Source organism: Coloeus monedula (genome assembly GCF_965178545.1).
Source record: "Coloeus monedula genome assembly, chromosome: 1".
Classification (NCBI taxonomy): domain Eukaryota; kingdom Metazoa; phylum Chordata; class Aves; order Passeriformes; family Corvidae; genus Coloeus; species Coloeus monedula.
Genome location: NC_138781.1, coordinates 10541419 through 10564287, shown reverse-complemented (window position 1 = coordinate 10564287; position 22869 = coordinate 10541419). Strand labels below are relative to the sequence as shown.

Sequence of the window (22869 nt, the reverse complement as noted above, 5' to 3'; positions counted from 1 at the left end):
CATGAGGGAACAGAGGGAGGAGGCAGCAGCAGCACCTTTGTTTTCTTGGGCTAAGCACTGGGCTATGCTGACTCTAACCCCAGCAGGGGGAACAATCTGCCCACTGTACTCACAGAAAAATCATAATGCCAAATATTTCCTGTAATCCATATTATTGGCAGTTTCTCCAAATCAAATCTTGCACATTTGATGGAACTACAGGACTGAAAGTCTACGCCTTGATAGGGCTCCACTGAGCTCAGCTGGAATTGCACAATGGTTCGACTTGCAAGATCAAGGTCTCCATCTGCATTTTGACATTGTTTATTTCCAGCAAGAGCTCTGAAACTTGTTGGCAAGACTAATGGTGTTTAGAGGTCATTTGCTCTGTTGCATCTGGAGAAGAGGAGATAACTTTAAATACTTGTAATCAGCTTATTAACAAAGTGGATCAGAAGTCAGATACCATTTCTCCTATGATTTTATACTTGTAAATTTCAGGAAAACAGGTTAGAGGAAAAAAATCAAAAGGGTATTAACTAAAGATCACAATCAAATTAAGCTGAATTGAAATAGCTCTACATGTTATCAAGTATAACACAAGGCTGTATTGCAAGGTGGAATGTACGTCCAGATAAATTAATCTTTGGCCTTCAGTAGGGGAAAACAAATATAAAGGCTATTGACAGAGCAGCTTGGTTGTGGCATCATAGAAGCTGCTTAGGAAAAAGCCTGACATGGAAAAATCTTTGTTTGTGCATTTGGCTTTACCTTTCTGTGCCCCCTCAAGTCACTTTGAGAGAGGAAGGTGCTGAACACGGGGGGGGGGAAATCCCTTTTTCAGCAAGGCAGAGGGGACAGTGGAAGGGGACATCCCAGTGGCTGTGGCTCTCTAGTGGGAGAGCAGAAATAAGCCATATTTCAAAGACAGTGGTAGGTGGTTCAAGGTAAAATGCCAAAAAAGCAGATCAGACTCTTGCAAACACTTGATTGCTGAAGGCTTGTTGAGGCCAACAGTGTGGCGTGGAGGGATGGGCTGTGGAAGAACCAGAGTGCATTTGGACAATCAAGAGCCCAAAAATAGGATGCTTGTATATCTGTAATACTAAACATTGTGTTCCTGGAGCACTTGGGGCAATGCCCAGCACTGCTGCACACACAGTGAGTATCCAGCTGGGGAGACCTTGTGCACAGAGAGGTTACTGGAACGAATGCTCAACCTTGTGGCAAAGCCTCTTGCACAACCTCAGGCCTCTCTGGTAAGGAAGATATTATTCCAATCTTTCTTAAGCTTCAGTTTTAAGGCAAATCTTTTAGGAGTTTGGGGAAGTGGGTCTTTTTTTTAAAACTCAGATGAACCTGATTTCTCAGCCTGTGACAACACCAGTCAGGATCTGGCTGAACAGAGACTCGCACCCACAGCCTCAGCTGAATCCTCAAATACTCAGTGTTCCTGCTCACTGCCCTGAATCACATCAGCTCCTCCTAAAGAAAAGTGGCAAAACCATGATGCCACCTTCCCTGCTCTCCTTTTACTCTCACAGACACTGACTTACATCAGCTTTTTCATCTTCTGCACTCCTTCACTCGCTTTAGTGACTAAAACCCATCACCTTCACACCCTCTCTCCCTCTCTTGTGATTTCATGAGGGAGCTGATGTTCCCTTCCTTGGGGTCCTTGTCCCAGCCCCCTGAACAGACACCCACTGCTACCAGCGCCAGGCCTGACATTCCCACAGAGCTCCTGGGGAATGTTGGACACTGGACTCCTGCAGCAGCACAGGGTCCTGTCATCAGTCTCTCTGCAAACACCAGCTGAGCTCAGATACTCACAAAGCTGCCTCTCGCCAGACCTTTTATTTCTACCCAAATTCTTGTTGTCCTAATGTCTCCCAACACTCACCTGATACTGAAGTAGAGCAGAGCTGCTTCTCCTTAAGTTCTGCCTTGCTCTTAGATGTTACCTTTCTTTCACAGTTTAGTTCTGGACTTTTTTATTTATGTTATTTTATACCATCAGTGAATCACAGCCTTTCCCTCTTCAGCCTAACTAAAATGATGGTCACACCCCAACTCCTGCAAATGCCTTTCCTTTATTCTCACAGCTGATAAGGCTGAAAATTACATTCTCCTCTGACCATATCAAATACCTCTTTAAGAGCTCTGCAACATCAAATGTTTTTTTCGGTTTTGGACTTTGTCAAGGCTGCACAACCCCCCAAGATTCTTTTTCTGCAAAGGCAAGCCCTTTGCAGCTGCTTCCTCCCACCTCTCTCTCAGCTGTTTGGAGGGCCACACTGGAATTCCCTGGGAATTACATACACTCAGTATCTTTCCAAGCAAACATTTCTGTCCAGTGCCTCATCCTGGCAATTCTCTTTGAAAATCCCTTGTCATTCATCTCCACCTTCTTCTGTCCCCGTGGTTCCCACACAGCCTGGCACAGTGCAAAGAGCTGGTGTGAAGAGGTGGAAGGGGAAAGAGGGAACTTGCAAAGTTCTCAGAAGCCTGAAAAATGTGTAGGAGAAGCCTCCAATATCTGTGTGTGTCTGTGAGCACCTGCTTGCAGTCTAACAGCTTCATCTGTGGAGCAGGAGCAGCACTTGTGACGCTGTGTTTGCAGGGTTTTGCCCAGTACTCCCTTACTGCTTTATTCTCCAGAAGCAGCTCTACCTGCTTGTCTCTCTTTCCAGCAGAGCAAAACTTCAGGATTTTGGATGCTCTTTCCTGCTGATACTTGTGTTTTTCTCGTGACTGCTGGCTTTATGTGGACCACAGCTAATCACCACAGGAATAATGCTCTAATGGGCTCTTGTTCTTAGACCTTCCTTTAATTCACTGTTCACAGCTGATCTGTTTATACCTGCTTCTTTTAAGACCTTGCCAGAATTTTTTTCAAAAGCAAAGCACCAGTTTGACAAAATAAATCAAATCATTAAAAGTACTACTGCAAACATTCACCTGCCTGGACATAAGGAAGATGCTGCAGTTGAGCAAGGAAAAAAGAAGAAAAACTTCAGGATTTAAAAGGTGGCTTCATCTCTTGCTGGCACAAAAAGTTATGAGCAAGTTTAATTTGATGCCATTTCAGATGCAAGGTCAAGGTCAAGCTTCTGTGCCTGCACCAAGGTAAGTAAATGCTGTGCACTTGCTTAGTTCAAGCAAATTATTTTTTCTCATCAAAACCCATTTGGAGACAGAAGTATGTACCTCCTCTGTGACCTTCTGTTTTTACACTGGTTTCTGGACATCAAAGATCCCCCTTGGTAGCTCATCTGCAGATGCACATTCAGTGGTGTCCTCAAGTAAGAACAGGAGAGATCTAAACAAAACATCATGTTTTCACATGCATGAAACACAGCATCAGTTTGGATGATCAGAGCCATACACATACAGTCAGGTTTGATTTCCTCAGTTTTGCTGATAATGACAGAAATGTGTAGGATTTATATATATATATATATATATACACACATACACATATAATCAGCTATTCCTTCAGTTTCCTTTGCTATGGAAAGCTCATGCTGTGATGTCTGCACTGGTAAGATTTTTGCAAGAGAAAAATGAGCATCTGAAAGAAAGTGTTTATTCACTGAGCAGTAAGTAGTTATATCTGGAACTGACGCAATGTAGCTTCAGTTTCCCAACAGTAAACTCTAAGTAGCCTTATATAATTTGGGAGGGAAAATCATCTCTCTGCTTTTCTTATATTTCAGTAAACCATGCATCTGTGGCCAAGAACTTTTCAGCTCATTAATTCAGCAGCAATATAAAATATATACAAAATTAGGGTGTCATTTTCAAAAACAGGCACCTAAAATGAAGTTTCTAGATCCATATTTAGGCCCATGAATCTGATTTTCCGAGCTACCAACTACCCGCCAGACCGCACAGAACGCTGATGGGAGCTCAACACCTCTGAAGGTGGCACCACTCAACGACAGCATCCAACATTCTGACAGCCTTCTGGCAGAGACAGTTTTCACAAGCTTCATAAAACACAAAAGGCCAAAACAACATGTCCTGCAATTATCCACACTGAAAAACAACCTTAATTAATAACGATATCATCACTACTCCCTCTACACTTAAAGCGCCACTGAAAAGTTCTGCTCTTCCTTCATCTCTCTCCCTTCTAACACTTAATCCTGTACTTCAAGTTTTTGTCATACCATCAACCTGATTTCAGTGGTGTTTGTTGTGTGCTGTGCCAGATTTTACTCTTTCTTATCATTAGGATTACTCACCTTTCTATATGCTCAGCGATTACAGCCTCAGAGGAGATACATTGCTCCACAAAATACTCAGGTTCAGTTTTGCATCTGTACAAGGCTGATCTCAGTGACATTGCAAAGATTTAGATAAGGTTTTAAAAAAAGCTAACAAAATTGAGATTTCTGCCTTTATCCAAATTAAGCAGTTAAGGAGGAAGATTCATTAAAAGTATTAAATGCTAAACCCATGTAAGTTTATAATGTTAAGTCCGCCACTTATTTGTTCTCCTTTCTGTCAAAATGCCACCTCTGTGTAAGACCAATCCTGTCTATATTTAAGGTGTATACTTTGACCAAAATCATTGGGGCCAACTGGTGTCAGAATTTTGATCACTGAAGCCAAAATCTATACATTATTTTACTTGGATTTGTGAAGGAGAATGTCAAATTTTGACATCTCAACAAGGTAAAAATTTGAAGAAAAGGCCAATTTTGCCTTTCCCAGAAATAAGACACTACTGCAAACACAGCAGCATCTCCCTGATGCAATCTACACATTTGGATGCCTCTATTTTGGCTTAGTTAGATGCATTCCCTTGTCAGTTCAGACTGTTCAGGCTTAAAATACTGAACCTTGCAGTACTTGAACAGGGCCTCGAAGAAAGTTGGAGACAACATTTTTAGAAGGGCCTGTTGTGATAGGGCAAGAGGTAATGACTTTAAAAGAGGGTCAATTTAGACTAGATACAAGGAAGAAGCTTTTTATAAAACTTCACCTATGCCAGTGTTTCACCACTGGCACAGGTTGCCCAGGATGCCCCATCTCTGGAAACATTCAAGGTCAGGTTGGACAGGGCTCTGAGCAACCTGGTCTAGTTGGAGATGTCCCTGCTCATTGCAGAGTGGTTGGACTAGGTGGCCTTTAAAGGTCCCTTCCAACCAAAACCATTCTGATTCTCTCTGGACTGGCAAAATATTCTCAAAGGGATTGTGAAAAACATCACCTCCTTCTTCCAAATCGATTATTCACTCCAGAAATTTCCAGTCTGGGAGTGACTCCAAATTAACCACATGCCCTGCTGGCATACCTGGAGTTTGTATGTAATGTCTGCACTCCTCTGCTAAGATTAAAAATCCTTGTAATTTGTAATCCTAGAAATGCATCAGCTGTTAAGTGATCTCTGCACCATTGCAACACTTGAAATAGAAAATTCAATATATACAGTTAAATTTGTCTCTATATGTGCAATAAGCTCTTTCCCCAAATCAAGGATATAGAAACCAAAAAGACTGATTTAAAAAATGCCAAGGAAATCTTTAACTTCCAGTCGTTTCCATTCTAGGCTCTAGCCATAATCACACCCAAATATCCATGCTTTCCCACTGAGCTCAGTCCTGCTGCTTTCCCCTTTGCAGGCTGTCCCTGCCCAGCTCCCATCCCTCATTTCCCTTCTCCTCACTAAGTCAGGGGCATTCACTAGACACTGACTTCCCAGCATTTATCCCCAGCTGACCAATAAATTCCATCTTTCAGACATGCACTCCTCTGAAGCACTTTGCATTTTCTTTCTGCCTGTCTCCCTCCACAGTCCCAATTTTATTCCAGTTTCTCATTCCCCTTCATTATTCTTCCTCTGTGTTCCTCATCTGCAGTCTAAACACTTTCACCACAGATGTGCCTCTTCATGCTTCTCATACAATCTTATTTCCTTCTCAAACGCTGGGTCACCACTCTTGCATACAGCACAGAAGCTCCGAACTAAGGGAAAAGTCTTTCCCCATAACTCTTCTGCAGCACTTGAAATCACTGTATGCTCCTGTCCAAAGCCTTAAGTCACCTACAACATCACCACAAGTCGATTTTCTCGCGTCAGTTAAGGTGCACAGACTTGATTCAGCCTTCACTAACCCCACACCATTAATGCATACAGCCTTCAGGAAGCTTCCATTATTAAAATTTTTCATCTGAACAATTTAAAAAAACATTATGTAGCTGGAAAAATGCACATTGAGGTCAGTCAATTCTCTGCCCCCAGCACAGGGCTGCTGGATGGTCTCATTTCATTGGTTCAGGGCTTTGAAATAAAGATGTAACTAAATTTGTTCTGCCTTGGGGAGAAGAAAAAGATCACAAATACAAGTGGGCGAGGAACCACACAAAATTAATGTTAAACTCAAGCAAATGCCAAGTATGGCAAGTCTTGGTGGAGGGAGGCAGAACTGTACAGTTTCCAGCAAATGGAAATGAAGCTCCAAGTAGAAGCAATGCAATTAACACACAGTGGTGTCATTCCACTGCACAGCAGTCACCAGCCAGGCTGAAGCTTCCATTTTCAAAACAATTCAAGGCAGAACTTTTCTTTTTTACATTACCTCTCTTCTATTGTACATGCCACCACTGACACTTTGCACCATTTACATTTTTCAGCAGTAAGTCTGAATGCTTGAATTCCAACTTCTACATGGCATGCTTAACCATGTCAGAAACTCCCCAGGCCTGTGTATGAGGCATCCAAGCTACAAATTCTGGCACTCGGGTTCAATGCTGCAAACGCTCAGCAGCCTCAACCCTGCACCTCTGGGAAACAGCCCCTGCTGGCAGGACTGAATATTCTCACTTGGAGGACACCGACAAGCAGCACATCTACAAAATCCCACACTGTTCCAGTATGATACCTCTCCAGTTAATGGTATGTTTTGACCAGGATTTATAGTATGAATTAAACAGGATTTCCTCTGTAAGCTCCTGCAAATTACTTATGTTCAGAAAACTCTGATCTGTGGGAATTAGAAAAGGTAACAACACTCCTTAAAAATAAAATATCACAAGGCTGGGTAATTTTTCAGTGACATACTCAGGTCTCAACAGAGCATTAAATAAAATTTCTGTGCCGGTCTAAGGAGCAAACTATGGTGCATGACAGAGTGGTTCTCCTGCAGCTCATCTTCAGGTTTAAACAGACATACTCCTGAAACCACTAGTTGCACATGATATTTACTCACGGGCTTTAAATAGTACTAGAAATGCTAAGTTTAAGTCAGCTGGCAGTAATGCCTGATTTGAATCCCTCAGCTGAAATCAACTAAAGCCCAGGGTTTGGCATCCTGTCTCAAGCCAGCCCTTATGTCAGTTGTGCCACCTTGGAACTCCGGTCTCTTCTTTTTGGTCCATATCACCAGCAACCCTGATTAATTCCAAATGTGGCAATGAGGGATCCTAAAGCACATTGAAAGAGAATGAGGTGCACATAAAGCAATGTCCTGCACTCAGGTACCAGCCAGGACTCTGCCCTGGCTTCCAAAACCCAAGGGCAAGGCTTTCTACAACACCAAGTGCTTTGTGTTTTATTCCAACACTTCACAGCTTTGGTTTGAGCATGGGTGCAACAAGCAACCAACCTTTCCTTTAACCTACAGAAAAACTGATGGTGGGTTTTCCTCACCAGAGGATTTTTGTAATACTTTGGCTGTATTCCAAATGTAAAAAACCTTGTTTAAATTTAATTTTAAAATGTTGGTTTGTAAAGTGGTGTGAAAAGTCACACAGAAGCTTTTGCATAATCTGCATAACAAAATGCAATCACGATTTTTTTCCATACAGAACTGGAGAAGACAGTACAAATGCACTCCTGAACATCTTTTCAGCCTAGATACTTTACTGGCAGCATGACCATTAGTGCTACAGAAGACCTACTGTAATAAACAGACTTGGCCCTCTCTTCCAGAACTGTGCTCATCAATGCCTCAGAAACAATCTTTTTGAGTAAAAGAGTGGAAAGTGGGAAGGAAGATCTTTTGACTACAAAAAAATTGAAATACTGACATCAACAGCAACCGTAATGCAACACAGAAGAACAGCAAATTGGAAAAAAAAAATTGTTGAATGTTTTAATGCATTTTGAATTGTAATGAAGAAAAAACATTTTACATCTAAAAACAAATTAGCAGAATAATAAAAAGTGGTTCCACATAACTTATAAATTCTTTTCCCCAAAAGGTAGTTTTCACACATTTAGGCAACAAATACAATGTTTCATTCCAGATCTTTCTGATTGTAAAGTATACACAAACTTTGTGAAAATTGATGTGCATTGCTTGAGAAAAAGACACACAAGGTTGGTTTTGCCCAGTGATGAGTTTTCTGTGAAATTCTGCACAATACTGAAACTGCAACTGCAACTCTCCTCCATTTAATGAAATGCTGGACATTGTTCAGTGCTGAAAAAACACTCTTTAGAACATTTAGAGCCATGAAATGCTTTCCATGTATTTAGTCAATGTAGTATTATTCATTAACCCCACTTATATGTTTTGTTTCAAGGGGAATGGCAGTTTGGCTTACCCTTCAGTACAGTATAGAAAACTAAACTAAGTGATAGCTCAGTGTTCAGCTGATTTGAGTATTAGCCTGCTCATAAGAACGTGGCTCTAGCACCTTGTTTGGTTGATTTTTTTGAAAATGAAATGGTGTAATCACCCATTCCTGGTGCCAGAGGATGGTTCCCCTGGTGATATAAAATGTTTGCAGCAATGATGATTAAACTGCATAGAGTCCAGTGGTCCTGTGTTACATATGTATGAAAGAAGCTTAGACACTATAGTTTAGCAGGACCAAAACCGGTGATCCTCTCCTCTGCCTCAGGTAATAGAGGAGAGCCATTGCTCCAGATCCTACACACAGGCCACGCTGGAGAAACTGCTTGTGCTGGCCAGACATTTTCCCTCTTTTTTTAAACACACTAAACCTTTGTAAAGTTCTCTCTGTTACCAACTAAAAGAAAGTGAGTCTTCTTAAGGAAAAAAACCTGTACCCCCAACTTCAAATGGCTTTAACCCAGAGTAAAAAACCCAGGAAAAAAAACCCAGGAAAATAAAAAGTGTAAATAAACACCATCAATTAACTCCTATCACCAGAAGACTTAAAACTCTACAGCTGCTTTCTGCAACCTCACCAGTTTTAGTATTTAAGATTACTTCAGCACAGTTGTGTATCTTGTACCTCAAGAAAAAATCCCAAACCCCAAAACAGAAAAAAACCAAGGGATCCAATTACTATGATGACGTGTACTATAAAGACACTACATATATTCTCCATTAAATATTTTGAGTTTCCTTAATGTTGCAGTCCAAAACTATGTCTAGGACCCCTATTTTCCTTCCAATCCTCACTGATGCATTCATTATCCCATCCCATCCCACCATACTCCCTCCCATGCCATATAAATGCTTGTTAACAGGAGAACCAGCTAACATGTTTTAATGTCATTATCAACAGTGCTGTAGAGGACATGAGCACAGCTGTAGTTGCACAGAATCATGATGATGAGATAAAAAGCTCCTAACACTTCTGCCAACTCACCATAAACCCCAAGATTCCCACTGTCAGAGTGCACCTTTCCTTACCCTCACCCTTCATCTTATACTGTGATGACAGTCAGACAGGGGCAGCATCTCCCTTTAGCCAAAAACAACTGTCTGAAGCAGCCTTTCCATTCTTTCAAAGACACCAGCTGCCACCTGCATTTACTGATAACAGCAGCAGCTGCAGTGTAACACCCCACTGGCAGTGCAAAAACAGCTAAATACAGTGAGGAGCAAAACCAGAGTGAGATCATTTGGGAGAAAGAAGGGAGAGCTATGTTAATTACCCCCTTTTGGAACAGGACAGGGACTGCAGCAGCCCTGTCATGGCTGAGAACAGAACGGTGACAAATGATGTTGACTTAGTGTATCATTCCACTAGCTTTACGTGCTAACTACCTTAAGGATCACATGTAGTATGATTGTCTTTCCTCTCCTGTCAGAGATAGTACTTCAGCCAGAGACCAAAAGTGCTTTTTTCTAGGCTACAGAGAGATTTGATGCATCTTGACTGACATTCATTTTTGAGGTAGTACTCATTTGTTGCTTTGTATTGCTGGCTCAAAATAAAAATATGGGAAGTGAACACAGTTAAAAGTATGCTCACTGTAGGTACATAAACAAAAACATCAACCCCCAAATAAACTATTTCCTTTCTGGGCAGATCACCAAAAGGAATTAATCCTTCTTACAAAGGTTAGCTCACATTCACTGGTAAAGTCAAACTTTCATAAATGGTTTATAACAACAGCTATAAACTAAAGTGCTTCAGAATTTGCTTGACTTGATTTCAGTGATTAGAATCATAATATTCTGGATTTTTGCTATGTTTGAAATGTGATGAGGTTTCAGAATCACTTTATATAAGAAGGGCAGAATGAATATTTTTCTTTTTTCAAAATAAAAAGTACAAAAAGAGTTACAAATAAACCTGGCAGTCTATACTCACTACAAGTTGCTTGCATTTTCCTTCTCAAATCTACTACTACTCTAGTAACTGGAATAAAAATGGAGTTGAAGTTGCACAATACCGCAGCACTAAAAAAAGTATTCAAATCAGATGCAAACAGGAAAATGTTTACAATCATACTACTAGTGAAATTCACACTTCATTTCAAAGTTTTAGCCCTGCAGATTCCTTTTAACACAAGGCAGATATGTAGAGTCATGGAAAAATGTAACAGACTGTATACACTCTCTACAGTAATTACATAAGTTTCACATTTATGTCACAAATGTAATGCCCTACTGTGTAACTACTAAATGCTAAATAACTTATGAATGTTTATGTGCTCTACACAACAGTGAACATATTGACCAGTGGATGCGAAAATATAAAAGTTCATACACAAGACAAACTAATTTTTAAAAAATCACATTTCTCTGTACAACCCATGCAAACTGTGCACAATGCGGTAACAAGAACAACATTTGCTCAAGTCTCCCCTCACAGAAGAGCTTTTACAGCAACAGCAGACCAGCGGTCAGAAAAGTCTGCCCAGGTGTAGAAGTCCACGGCGACACAAATGCAGAAACTCCCTCAGCATTTCACTTCTCTTGTAGCAAAGCAGGGATGTTGATGTTCCAGCCGATGGCCTGACGGTCAAATCCGCACGTGAAGAGGTTGCAGATGGGATGGTCCTCGCACCAGGCGGAGCAGCAAACCATCCTCCTGTGCCCCTGCCACAGCGGGGAGACAGCAGCGTTACTGACACGGATTTGGGAACTGCTGGGGCAGCAGCTCTCTGCAACTCAAAATGCAACCCTGCCAGTGCTCAGCCCGCTCTTTGCAAACAGTCCTTGAGAATCCTAAAAGTCATTGTTACCTGCATCTGCAAGGCAAAGGTCTTCATAATGATGAGACTCCTTAACACCAGCACTGGACCCAGAAGGACAGATGCATACAAAAAGGTGCATCAAAACTTTCAAGTTTTCCAGGGTCTGTTTGCTATCTAGTTATATTTTATTTACAAAAGCAAACCAAATTTTGATTTTAGAATTTTTATGTATAAAAGTAATCTTAAAATAAGGAACTACTTGCTGGCAACTACTTTGTAACAAGCCTGCAAAACTAAATGTCCATAATGTTCATAATTCAGAAGGGATAATACTACAGCAGGAGGAATGTCATACTGAGGAAAACAGTTCAAAAGTAACAAAAATGTCCAAAATAGGGTTCTGACCAACATTAAAATTAAAAGAAAAAAATTAAAATTGCCACAACTTCAGTAGTGTCAGCTTGAACGGGACTACTACGGAAAAAGAAAAGACATGCACACACACAAAAAAACCCCCTCAAGACTACAATAAACTAAAAAACCCACCTAAATTAGAAAAAACCCTAAAACGTTTTTAAAGTAGGTCTTAAAATTCCTTCCTAAATTCTGTCAAGAATTGTTGATTCAACTGAAAAAAGGCCTATTTAAGTGACATAATCCAATTATTTCACATAGTCTGATTTGCTCCATTAGTGATGCTTGCCATGCCACAAATTTGCACGAAACTTGATGGCTGCAGCAAGGATGGTTTATTACATGGCACAATATATCTAGAATGTATGTGCATAAGCACAGAAGAAAAAAAAATAAAATTTATCACCAAATCATACAAGGTGAGCTCACAAAACTGATCCTCACTTTTTCCTTCTGTGTTTCTGTATCATGGAATCACAGAATGGTTTGGGTTGGAAGGGACCTTAGAGATCATCTGGTTCCAACCTTCCTGCCATGGGCAGAGACACTTTCCACTACACCAGGTTACTCAGAGCCCCATCCACCCTAGAATATATAACCAAATTGGACACTGTGTAATTAAAAAAAAAAAAAAAACAAAAAAAAAACCACCACAAAAAAACCCACAAGAAAACCACTATTAAAGAAAACCACTATTAAACCTCATGGTGAGCCATTTTCCTGACACAATTCACATCAAGACATTGAAACACATCTGAAGCGCTCCTACACACTTTTTCCATTTCACAGAGAAGGCAGATACATGTTTCACTTTAGTAAGGGGAAAAATTGTGATGAAATCCACTTGAACTTGATCCATTTTCAACTCCAATAAAAAAGCTTAAAATGTTTCATATTGGCATGTTGGTTATTTTTAGTAACTAACAGCATATTTATTCAGACAAGTGCCATTCAGCATTTGCTCAGCCTTAAGCTAGAGAGACCAAATCTCACTTTTAACCTTGCATGAGGAAGGACAGACACGTTTAAGGTGTAACCAAACCCCACTTTTAACCTTGTCCAAGGAAGGACAGACACATTTCAGGTGTAGCTCTGCAGTTACCTGTCTGTTGCTGCGGGGGAGCCGTGCCAGCCGCACCCCTGACATGTCGAACAATCGAACCTGCCGGTTGTCGTGGGGAAGGGCGATGATTCTCTGGCCAACACACACGTTAATCCTGAAGGGAAGGGACAAAAGGAGGCTGGGTAGGAAACAATGAGCCTGGCAAATAGAAACTGACAGCAGAAATTTAAGCTCACGGGAAGGGACACAGCTGAATTTTTCCTCACAAATGGAAAGACTAAAAAAAACATTGAACCATTAAGGTGTTTTTATTGCACTAGATCCTCAAATACCCTTAACATCTGCATTTTCCTATAGAAAATTTCTGAAAAGCAATGTACTCACTAAAATTTAATGTCAATCACATCTGCACTTTATAAAACCATTTCAGACCTTTTTCAAATTCTTATAAATCTCAACTTTAATTTCAGGGACAAAAATTAAATGTATACTCAGTGAATTAATAGAATAGACTATTTCAGTTGAAAGGTACCTGCAACAATCATCCAGTCCAACTGCCTGACCAATTCAGGCCTGGCCAAAGCTTAATGCATGTTATTAAGTGTATTGGCCAAATACTTCTTAAATACTGGAATGCTTGGGGTATCAATTACATCTCTAGGAAGCCTGTTCCAGGATCTGACCACCCTCTCGGGAAAGAAATGTCCAGTCTAAACCTCTGTGGTACAGCTTTAAACCATTTCCACATGTGAAAGAAATTAAGAATTAATTAAGAAAGCATGAATTAAGCAAAGCAGTAACTCTGAGCTCTGCTCACCTGTTGACTGCAGAATCTGTGCGGATCGTTGCAATAGGAGACCTCATGTTTTTCAAATCCCAGACTTTTACTGTACGGTCATCACTACCAGAAACAACATTGTCTCCCACAGTGAAAACTGCAGATGTCACAGTGCTAAACAATCAGGAATAAAGACAAAGATGTCAAGCTCTAAACTTCTATATTAAACTAGCATCTGATTTAAAGTTTTCATTTCTGTTCCTGTGTTTCCTTTAGCATATGTAGCTTGCCTTTTCTATTTTTACTTTTTTTTAAGCAAAGTATATTAAAATTCAAAGCAGGTATTTTTGAATAAAACAAAATATTCTTACAAGAAGCTATGACACTTAAGGTGAACAGGGCTTCTCTTAGAACTGGCCCAAGTGCTAAGAGAAGCAGCCCAACAGCAGAGACTCGCTCAGAGGCATCTTTCATATTTCACTGATCCTAATACGAGCTAAACAGGTCCAGTCTTGAAACCTTAATTCACTTTTGAAGTTCTGCACTAATGTCCAGTAGGCTTATCATACAACCCCAACTGAATTAGTAGCATAGAGTACAAATCAGTAGTCAAGTTCTTTTCTTTCCATCCAAAGATTTCTGCAGAACTATCCCATTCACTGCACAGAGGACATCCCGAACACCTGAGATGTAGCTAAAGCTATTCTGTACACACACATGAACATGCTGTAATCCACACACAGCGTCTCCAGTATAGCTCCACTATCAATAGCTATAGCAATCTAACAATCTCTAATTGTGATTTCTAGTCCTGTTTTACAAGCACCTAAAGTCTGAGTCAGATAAAAATGGCAAGTAGTAGTAAGAAGCACAAACATACAGTTCTTCAAATTTTACCCATTACACCTAGAAACGCACCAGGGCAGCCAGAGAAAGACTCATGAGAGTATTTCTAGCAGTTGAAAGTGCAACATATAACTTCCAGAATATATTCTATAAAGAATTTTATTTTCGAATTTTATTATCTTTGCATTTTACGGCTTCAGATACCAGTATATCAGTATTCTGGGCTCAAGCAAACAATTTTCGTGATGATTCTATGATTATTTTTAAACATTTTACCTTTATTTAATATTAACCAATTAAAAGCTTTTGTACTACAATTTTCATTGTAATTGTGTGAATTCCCAACTCAAAGCCAGTTATTTTCTGCCCACATAATGTACTAACAAAGCATTTTAGTCTCTCCTTACAACCATTAGGGAAGGCTTCTCAATTCTGTTTCTACAGATTTGATTTAATGACCTATCTTGTAGCTTGGGTCATGCACATCAATTTCTTAGAATTTAGTAATTTTAATTTAAGTTGTCAGTTGTTACTGTCACTTTAGTTGTTCTGCAGAAATTTGAATTCATGTCCTATCCAAGCTGCTGATTGAGATTAGCACAAGCCAGGTCACAATGGACCAGTTTATGCAAGCCTCTTAATTTAAATTGACACCAAATTAAGTTTTAATTAGGATGAAGGCCCACTTTATTCATGATACCAAGTTTCCTAACACATTATTAGAGTGCAGCTAAGCCACCAGGGAGATGATTACAGTAAGAACCAAGAGGTCTTCAACAAATCTTCTGGACTTCATGAACAAAAAGTCAAAAAGTTAAAACATACATGAAGGCCACAACTGCTGAGTCTCTCATCAGGCACCTCCATTTTTGGGAAAAAAACTCACTCATGCAGTCAAGCTGCTGCACAATACAGCTGGTATGTTCTTACCACCAAACTTGTCTTCTACCAGCCCAACCTCCTTTAAACTTACCAACATCTGCACTTCTCACTAGTTCTTTACACAAGCTGCAAAATACCTCAGAAAAATATTTCAGGCTTTCACTAAACTCTATGCTGCTGCAACAGTTTTGAAGCAATGTTTGTAAGTATAAAATTCTGTGTTCAATCTCCATAATTTGCACACACGTTGGGAGACTTCCTAGCACACAACAGCATAAGGAATTCAAGTCATAGAAAATCTCCAGGTGAGTGAATGTACTGCACTTCAGTATTCTGCTGCCAACAAACAAATCTGATCTGTTTTCCCATCATACATTTTATTCCAATTACAGCTGGAATGTGTTGTGAAACTGTCTTAAAATAACCCTCCACTTTTGGGTGCTTTTTTTCAAAACTTTAAAGAGCTTTCCAGCTTCTCTGATCTCATATTGGTTCTGCTTTATCATTTATCACTTTCAAACATGGTTAAGTTTCTTTGACCACATGAGGCTCTCTAATCCTTAGATTTATCATTTTTAAAATAAAAACATTCAAAACTATTGCCAGGAAAACAGAATGCCAACCCTAGGTTAGCTCGATCCTTCCTGCTCCTACGAAAACTCTAAGAAGATAACAAAATCCTTTCCATCTTAACTTACTCTTTCCAGCTTAACCATTCAGATATTACTGGGTACACTAAGCAAAAGTTTGAAAAATAAAAATGCAATGAAATTCTGCTGTAGCTCTCTGGAAATAGGGCAAGTGACAGAGAGGAAAAGGGAAGGCTGCTGGTATGTTTTTAGTGACAACTCTAAACGTGTTTAGTGGTCTTAGCCCTCCATTCACACTCAGCTCAGCCCTGCGAGGCCCTGCAGGCTGGGATGTGCACTATTTGCAAGCACATGGGACTAGGAAAACCATCTTTTACATGAGGAGTTTTGAACTTAACAGCTAAATATAAAAGCACTTCTTACTGAACCCAGTGTTTATGACCAAGAATTTTGGTCCCAGTTCCAAAGCAAAGAGTATCTGGATATCTGCATAACATTCCCTGTGCTTTTACAAAAATGAAGCATGACTCTTCTAAGGGGAACATTCAATTCAATTCTCAAAAATATCTCATTTTCAAAATAATATTGCAAGGCTTGAAGTTTTAAGTAACTTAACAACAAGTCTAGAAAGGCCAAAACAGTATCATTCTCACAAACCTGACAGCTCTGGGGAGGGTTATCAGCATGTCACTGTCATCTGAGTAAAGACTAAGTGGTTTTTTGTTTTTTTGTTTTTTTTTTTTTTTATTTTAAAGTGGAACATATTGAGTTCATACTTTAAAAAATCACATGCATCTAAATTCAAAAACATGCTCAACACTATTGACTTATAACATGAGCAAGTGCTGCACTCATAGATCTTACGAAGCACAAATCATGTTCTGTCTCCTCTGATTTCCATCTGGGGTATCTCTTAACATGACAGATGCATCTCACCAGTTTTTTTCCTTGGGTTTGTGTTTATTTGTTTTTTTTAATTAAACAAAATAGCGACAAGAAGAAAGGCTATTTACCTACTTAAAAACTAAACCAGGATTTCAGCCCAACTAAAGGGAAATGATGAGAAGAAAGAAAGGGAAGCAAAGTCTGTGTGGGAAGAAAGAAGTTAACACAAGCAGCCAATAAACAAACAACCTTTCAAAAGTATTGCCTCCATAACCCCAACCTTTATCACAAAAATTAAGTTTTTTTCCTCTATTTTCATGGGGCTAGATTTAATTTTGTTTGTATTAGTCTTCAGTTTGTTCTAACCCAGATAAAACTTTGGTTAACATCCCCTTGGCTAAACTAATAAAAAGTATCAACAAGAGATCATCAGCCTCTGTGTTAACTGAATGCTAGAAGACATTAGATTTTTAATAACTCAAAAAGATGACAGGTATTGTAGGACATTAAAAAACAAAAAAAAAAGAAACAAGTGAAGAGGAATCAGTCTTATGACACTTCAAACTGTGGGTCCCACAGGGAGTTTGGTGTGCTACAACTGTTCTCCAAAACAGCTTCAGTCTCCACCAAACCCCAGCAAAACTCATTTATCTTGTCATAGGGAGCAGCCGAGCGTGTACTTCCAGCTGACAGCGTGGCACTTCCTCACCACACACCACTGCCTGGCCTCGAACATCCTGCTCCCTCCGTGGGTCTCAATCACCAGAAATGCTGTGGTGCTCACACTCCTCATTAGGCTGAACAGCTGTCTCCCCAGTCACACTGAGACACAAAACTGCTTTGCATAACAATCTGCTGAAATTTCACACATAGGGGAAGAGGGGAAAGAAAAAACATTGAAAATGTTGGACCATGAAATGCTGATGCAGAACTCTCACTGGCAATGCACCAAAAAAAAAGTTAACACTGCTCTTTCCATTTTGATTTGCAACCTAAACTGGGATTTACCACTGAACTGGGAGACAACACATTTTCATGGCCTTTAAAAGGCATCAACATGCATTCATCTGTGTGTGGGATGAAAATGCACCAAACCAGAGCTTTCAGATAAATTTATTCAAGGTAACTTGAATACATACATTTACATACAATTGTATGTAAGCAGCAAAATTTGAGGGCTCAAATATGCCTCTCATTTTAAGTAGTAAAATTCAGAAACAAAACCTAAAGGAAGCTCAATTTGGTATCACATTTTCTGCAAAAGTTTCCTTTATTTTAGGGGGACAAAGCATATCCCCACACCAAGCAGTCTGCAGTCTGAGGGGAAGCCAGGACCTGTGTTTAAAACCTCCAGATGCGGACGACCCCACTGCCCATCTCAACAGGAGATGGCACTGACCACAGGAGTCCCAGGTAAGCAGCACACCAGTACTGCACATCTGAGTGCATTCAGGTTTCAGAAATGCTAAAAGCACTCGATTCCAGGAAGAGCTACAGATATAATTCGCAAAGCCTGTCTGTGGATTTATTTCCAAATATCAGCAGAGCTTTTTTCTTCAACTTGAGAAACAGTAAGAACACACCACAGAATCACAGACTCAGTTATGTTGGAAAAGACCTCTGAGATCATCGAGTCCAACCTATGACCAAACACCACCACGTCAATCAGACCATGGCACTGAGTGCCATGTCCAGTCTTTCCTAAACAGCTCCAGGGACAGTGACTCCATCACCTCACTGGGCAGCCCATTCCAATGTCTGATCACCCTTTCTGTGAAAAATTCCTCCTAATGTCCAACCTAAACCTCTATGGGCACAGCTTGCAGCCATTTCCTCTCATTCTGTCCCTGGCTGCCTGGGAGAAGAGGCCAAGCCCCACCTCTTGTCAGGCAGTTGCAGAGAGCAATAAAATCCACCCTGACCTTCCTCTTCTCCAGGAATTAACACAGCTTTACCATTAAACCAGAGATACATGTTTCATGACACTTGCAGAAAATTGCCAGTATCTGCCTTTCTCACTATCTGTCATAAAATAATAAAATTATCAAGATTGAAAACAGTAACTAGCTTTTATAAGAATTTCTGAACGCTAAGTTAGTAGTTAGTTAAGGTGCAAATACTTTTAAATCCATTTCATCACATTTATGAGGGGATTAAAAAAGTTCCATTTATTCCTGCACCACTGCTGCATACGTTACCTGAGCTCAAGATGGGATACAAAGAAAAGGCCTCTCGCTATCCTCCTCTCTTGGGTCGGTTGAAAAAAAATCATAACACTCTTTAGTGCATGCATTCAATATAGAATTAAGATTCTCTTGATCTATTGTAGTGAGGCTTAAAGCACTCAAAACCAATTGGATACAGACTCATCATCTACATCTTTTTTAAAGCAATTGACAAAACTCTAAAGTCTAACACTGAGTGCAACCAAACTTTGTTACATATCCCATTCCCCAAAATAAAAAAGGATTTTTTTTTCTTTTAGCTACAGAGCTTTTAATTTTAAGCACTTACTCTTAAAGAGTAGGTTATTCAAAATTTCTTGTACTTCTCCATTAATTAGGAAGCAATATTTGCCTTGAGGAAGTCCATCTGACACCAGAAAATGTTAAAGAACAAAAAGGAAACAAAATTATCAAAAGAATACTCACTTTCAAATTGCCTTTTTTTGGCACTTTGGTAACTCCATGACAGTATCAGGTTGGGGGAATGTTAGGCGAGAAAACTGGGAATTCAAGCTGTGCAAGAGAGCAAGGAGAGGCAACCTGGATGGGCTGAAGGCATGTAAAACATGCTGGCCCTAGTCTGTCCTGAAACAGATCTATGAAGAAGCACTCAGCATGGGAAGTGAGGCAAATTCAAAGCTGGATCCCTGGGGTTATCAGTCATTAAGGCTCCTAACAAGTCTAAGAAAACTGTTGATTCCTTAGCATGCTCTGTCACCTGTATGTAGTAAATGTAAACTGAAAGGTTTTGTAAACATGTTCAGAAGCACTAGAAGCATTTTAAAAAGCTAACCCTAGGGCTTCAAGCCCAGGCCATAATCTTCATTTAAAGAATATTCAACATGCAAATGTAGGATCAGAACAGTGTGTGAAATGCAAGTTTGGAGCGTTTTCTCAATAAAATGCAAGAGGGGAAAAAAGCCCTCAGCAGACAAAACAAGGTAGGAATACTAACAGCAATATCACAACCATCTAGTTAATCAGTGAGGCTTGGGGAGAAAACTGAATGTTTCATCACAAAAATTTTGCATTTCTTACAGAAGCTAGATTGAGATATCCACACATGGTGAATGCCTAAGGCATTCTTTGATGAGAAACAACAGAAAAATGGTAGACAAAGCATCACTAAAATCATTATGTGTTAGACTGATCAAACTCCACTGATAGCATCCAACTTGTTACATTTTGTTTGGCACAAAAGGTTTTGACTAAAAGCCCAAGCACAGAATTAGTCAAAGGTGCAAAGCTTGCATTTTTAGGACTACATCCACAAATGCTTTACCTTCACCAAGAAAGTGTGGTTGAATACCTAGCAGCGACCTTGTAATATTGGGCATATCTAGAATAAGACTGCTTTCCAACAGGGATGTCCAATGACATCGCTGCCTGGAGAAAAGGCACTTCCCCCTGCCCTGACTTGCTCTTTCATGAACAATACATTCAACACAGACACAAATAAGGTATGAGAATTAAATCTTGCAGACCAAAGAACCTGAGAAAGACAACTGACCTTGGCAAACCCAAGTGTCCACAAAAACTAAAGCAATTATTACGCTCTTGAAACAGAATGCCATTTTGACATTAACTGTCAATTCACTAAATGTCAGATTCAGCCCAGCATCCTAATCAGCAGCTGCTTAGTAATTTTCCTATTTTTTAATGCAGATTCTTCAGCAAGCGTAAGGGTTGGAAAATAAAAAGTTGAAACAAGACATATTTGCAATTCTCTAATTTCAGAGTTCTCAGGATGAAGCACAACTCACCATCCAGCTGCACATTCAGAGACATACAGGCAGCAAATGAACAGGAACTTTCCCTTCTGGTCTCTTAGAGCCACGCAAGCAGAGTGAAAGGAGATGGAATATGCTGCAGTCCGAAAGAGCTATAAGCTCTTTGTAAGAAATAACACAAGATCCATGATCAGCGGTTTTTTTTCCGGAGTTTGCCCAGAAAGTAACATAAGGATACAGATTCCACAGCTAAGACACATTCATGCTTGACACACTGGCTCAATCTAGCCACAAACATCAGTAAGTTTGAAAAGTAGCAAACAAACTTTGTCATTTTCTTGGGCTAGGACAAAAGTACTCGCTCAAATTTATGGGGTTTTTAAAGATCAAAAATGCATTTAATTGCCATGACAAGGTGGTGCATAACTATATACTGAACAATCAAGAAGCATTAACAAAGGATATTCACTTAAGGAGAGCAACCCAAAGCTGCTTCTGAAGACATCACTTTATTCTTCAAGGATGGCATTTGCAAGTCCAGACTTGGAAGCCCTGCATAGTTTTTTTTCAAGCATTTCAAGAGCAATGTCCCCAACCACTGTGTACCTCTGACAGTCACTAAAGAAAACAAAACCCTTTATTATTTATCAATTAACTTTTCAGCTACATATGAGCATCAACATACTACAAATGTATAGTAAAAGCACTGCTTAGTTTAAAAAGTGTGCAAGAATCCACTAGTTAATAAACATTCTGTTGCCCCCAAGGTATTAATTTATTTCCAATGTTACTAAATTGTCAGAACAAATGTATAAAATCTGTAAAGTACTGGCTAGACTTGTACAGACTAAGATTTTTTTTTTTAAAGCTACAAATGGTAAAAATTACCAACATTAGGATTTTAGAAGGCTCCACACATCAAGACAGACCTGCACATGCGGAGTGCTCAAAGGGACAGAAAAACTCATCAAGTAGATATGCAAGAGCATGTTAACATGCCCAGAGTTATTCAACTAGGCCACCATGTTGGGAAAAGCAAGGCCTTCACAGCTGGGACAAGATAGGCTGTGCAGGTGATGGCAAAGGAAAGCACAAGTGAAGTGAAATGAAAACTGCCATGTAGATGCCAGAACCATTTTGCTCCTCAGATCAGAACAAAACCTCAGTTCAATTTGAAGAGCTCTAATCAATAACCTCTAAATTGAATAATTTCTCAATAAGAGAACAGCTGTTATTATCAATCATGTATTTCAAAGCAGTATCTGCTGGAAAAAAGGTATTGGAATTTGAGTCACCAGTATAATTTTCGGAGGCTTTAACTCAGGAAATCAATTTAATTAACAGGCAACAAGTTAGTGCCTGGATTATAAAATAAATGTAGCCTTTTCCCAGGGCTCTGTTAAACTCCTCATACGAGGATGTGATTGGGGATTCACAGCACTAGTAAGACAAATTCCTATTGCTGCACACATAAAACCAGATAATAACAAAGATTTATATTTAAGGAAACATCAGTCTTATTTCCACATCATTTCGTATTTTTTTCATCAGCAGAGAATAAGTAAGGGAGATGAACTGGGGGCACGGCAAATCTAAAACAGTAAGTGACAAGATACTTTACCTGCTGTGTCAGCAGGGCACAGGCAAGTAAGTCATGTATTGAACTGAAGCAGTCATATTTATAGACACACACAGAGTATATGAAAGATGTAAACAAGCAATGTTTACAGAACTGGAAACTTCCATGGGAAGATACAACTTCAAAAAAGACACTAGGTGACTGCAGGCTTGAAGTGCAAAAGCACTATCAATGCACTATACTAAGTCTATAAATGTCAAAATACACTTAGAAACACACTTTGAGGCAAAACACATAGCTTGTAAATAAGAACAGAAAATATAGGAAACTTTTATAAGTAATATAGGAAATAAAGCTTTTGAAGATAAAAAAACAGAACACAGAAACTGAAGCTAGACAGACTCAGACTAGGGAAGCACAAAAAGTTTAGCAAAGAAGTTAAACACTGCAACAAGCAACATACAGAATTTACCAAGAGATAAGTTGAAATCTTTATCATTGGAACAACCTAACATAATGTTGTCAATTCTAAAATTACCTCC

At 39.6% G+C, this 22869-nt stretch overlaps 1 protein-coding gene across 2 annotated transcripts in view; it reads right to left on the bottom strand.

Annotated features, from left to right (window-relative positions):
* Positions 1-8058: 8058 nt before the first annotated feature.
* WDR37 (WD repeat domain 37) overlaps positions 8059-22869 on the bottom strand; it is a 48131-nt gene continuing 33320 nt past the window's right edge. For both annotated transcript variants that reach the window (XM_082277039.1, XM_082277040.1), the window contains 3 exons: positions 13630-13764; positions 12852-12966; positions 8059-11237 (listed from right to left, as the gene is read on the bottom strand). In XM_082277039.1, the coding sequence (XP_082133165.1) occupies positions 11106-11237; positions 12852-12966; positions 13630-13764 (382 nt within the window). In that variant the 3' untranslated portion in view covers positions 8059-11105. The remainder of the gene's footprint in view (positions 11238-12851; positions 12967-13629; positions 13765-22869) is intronic.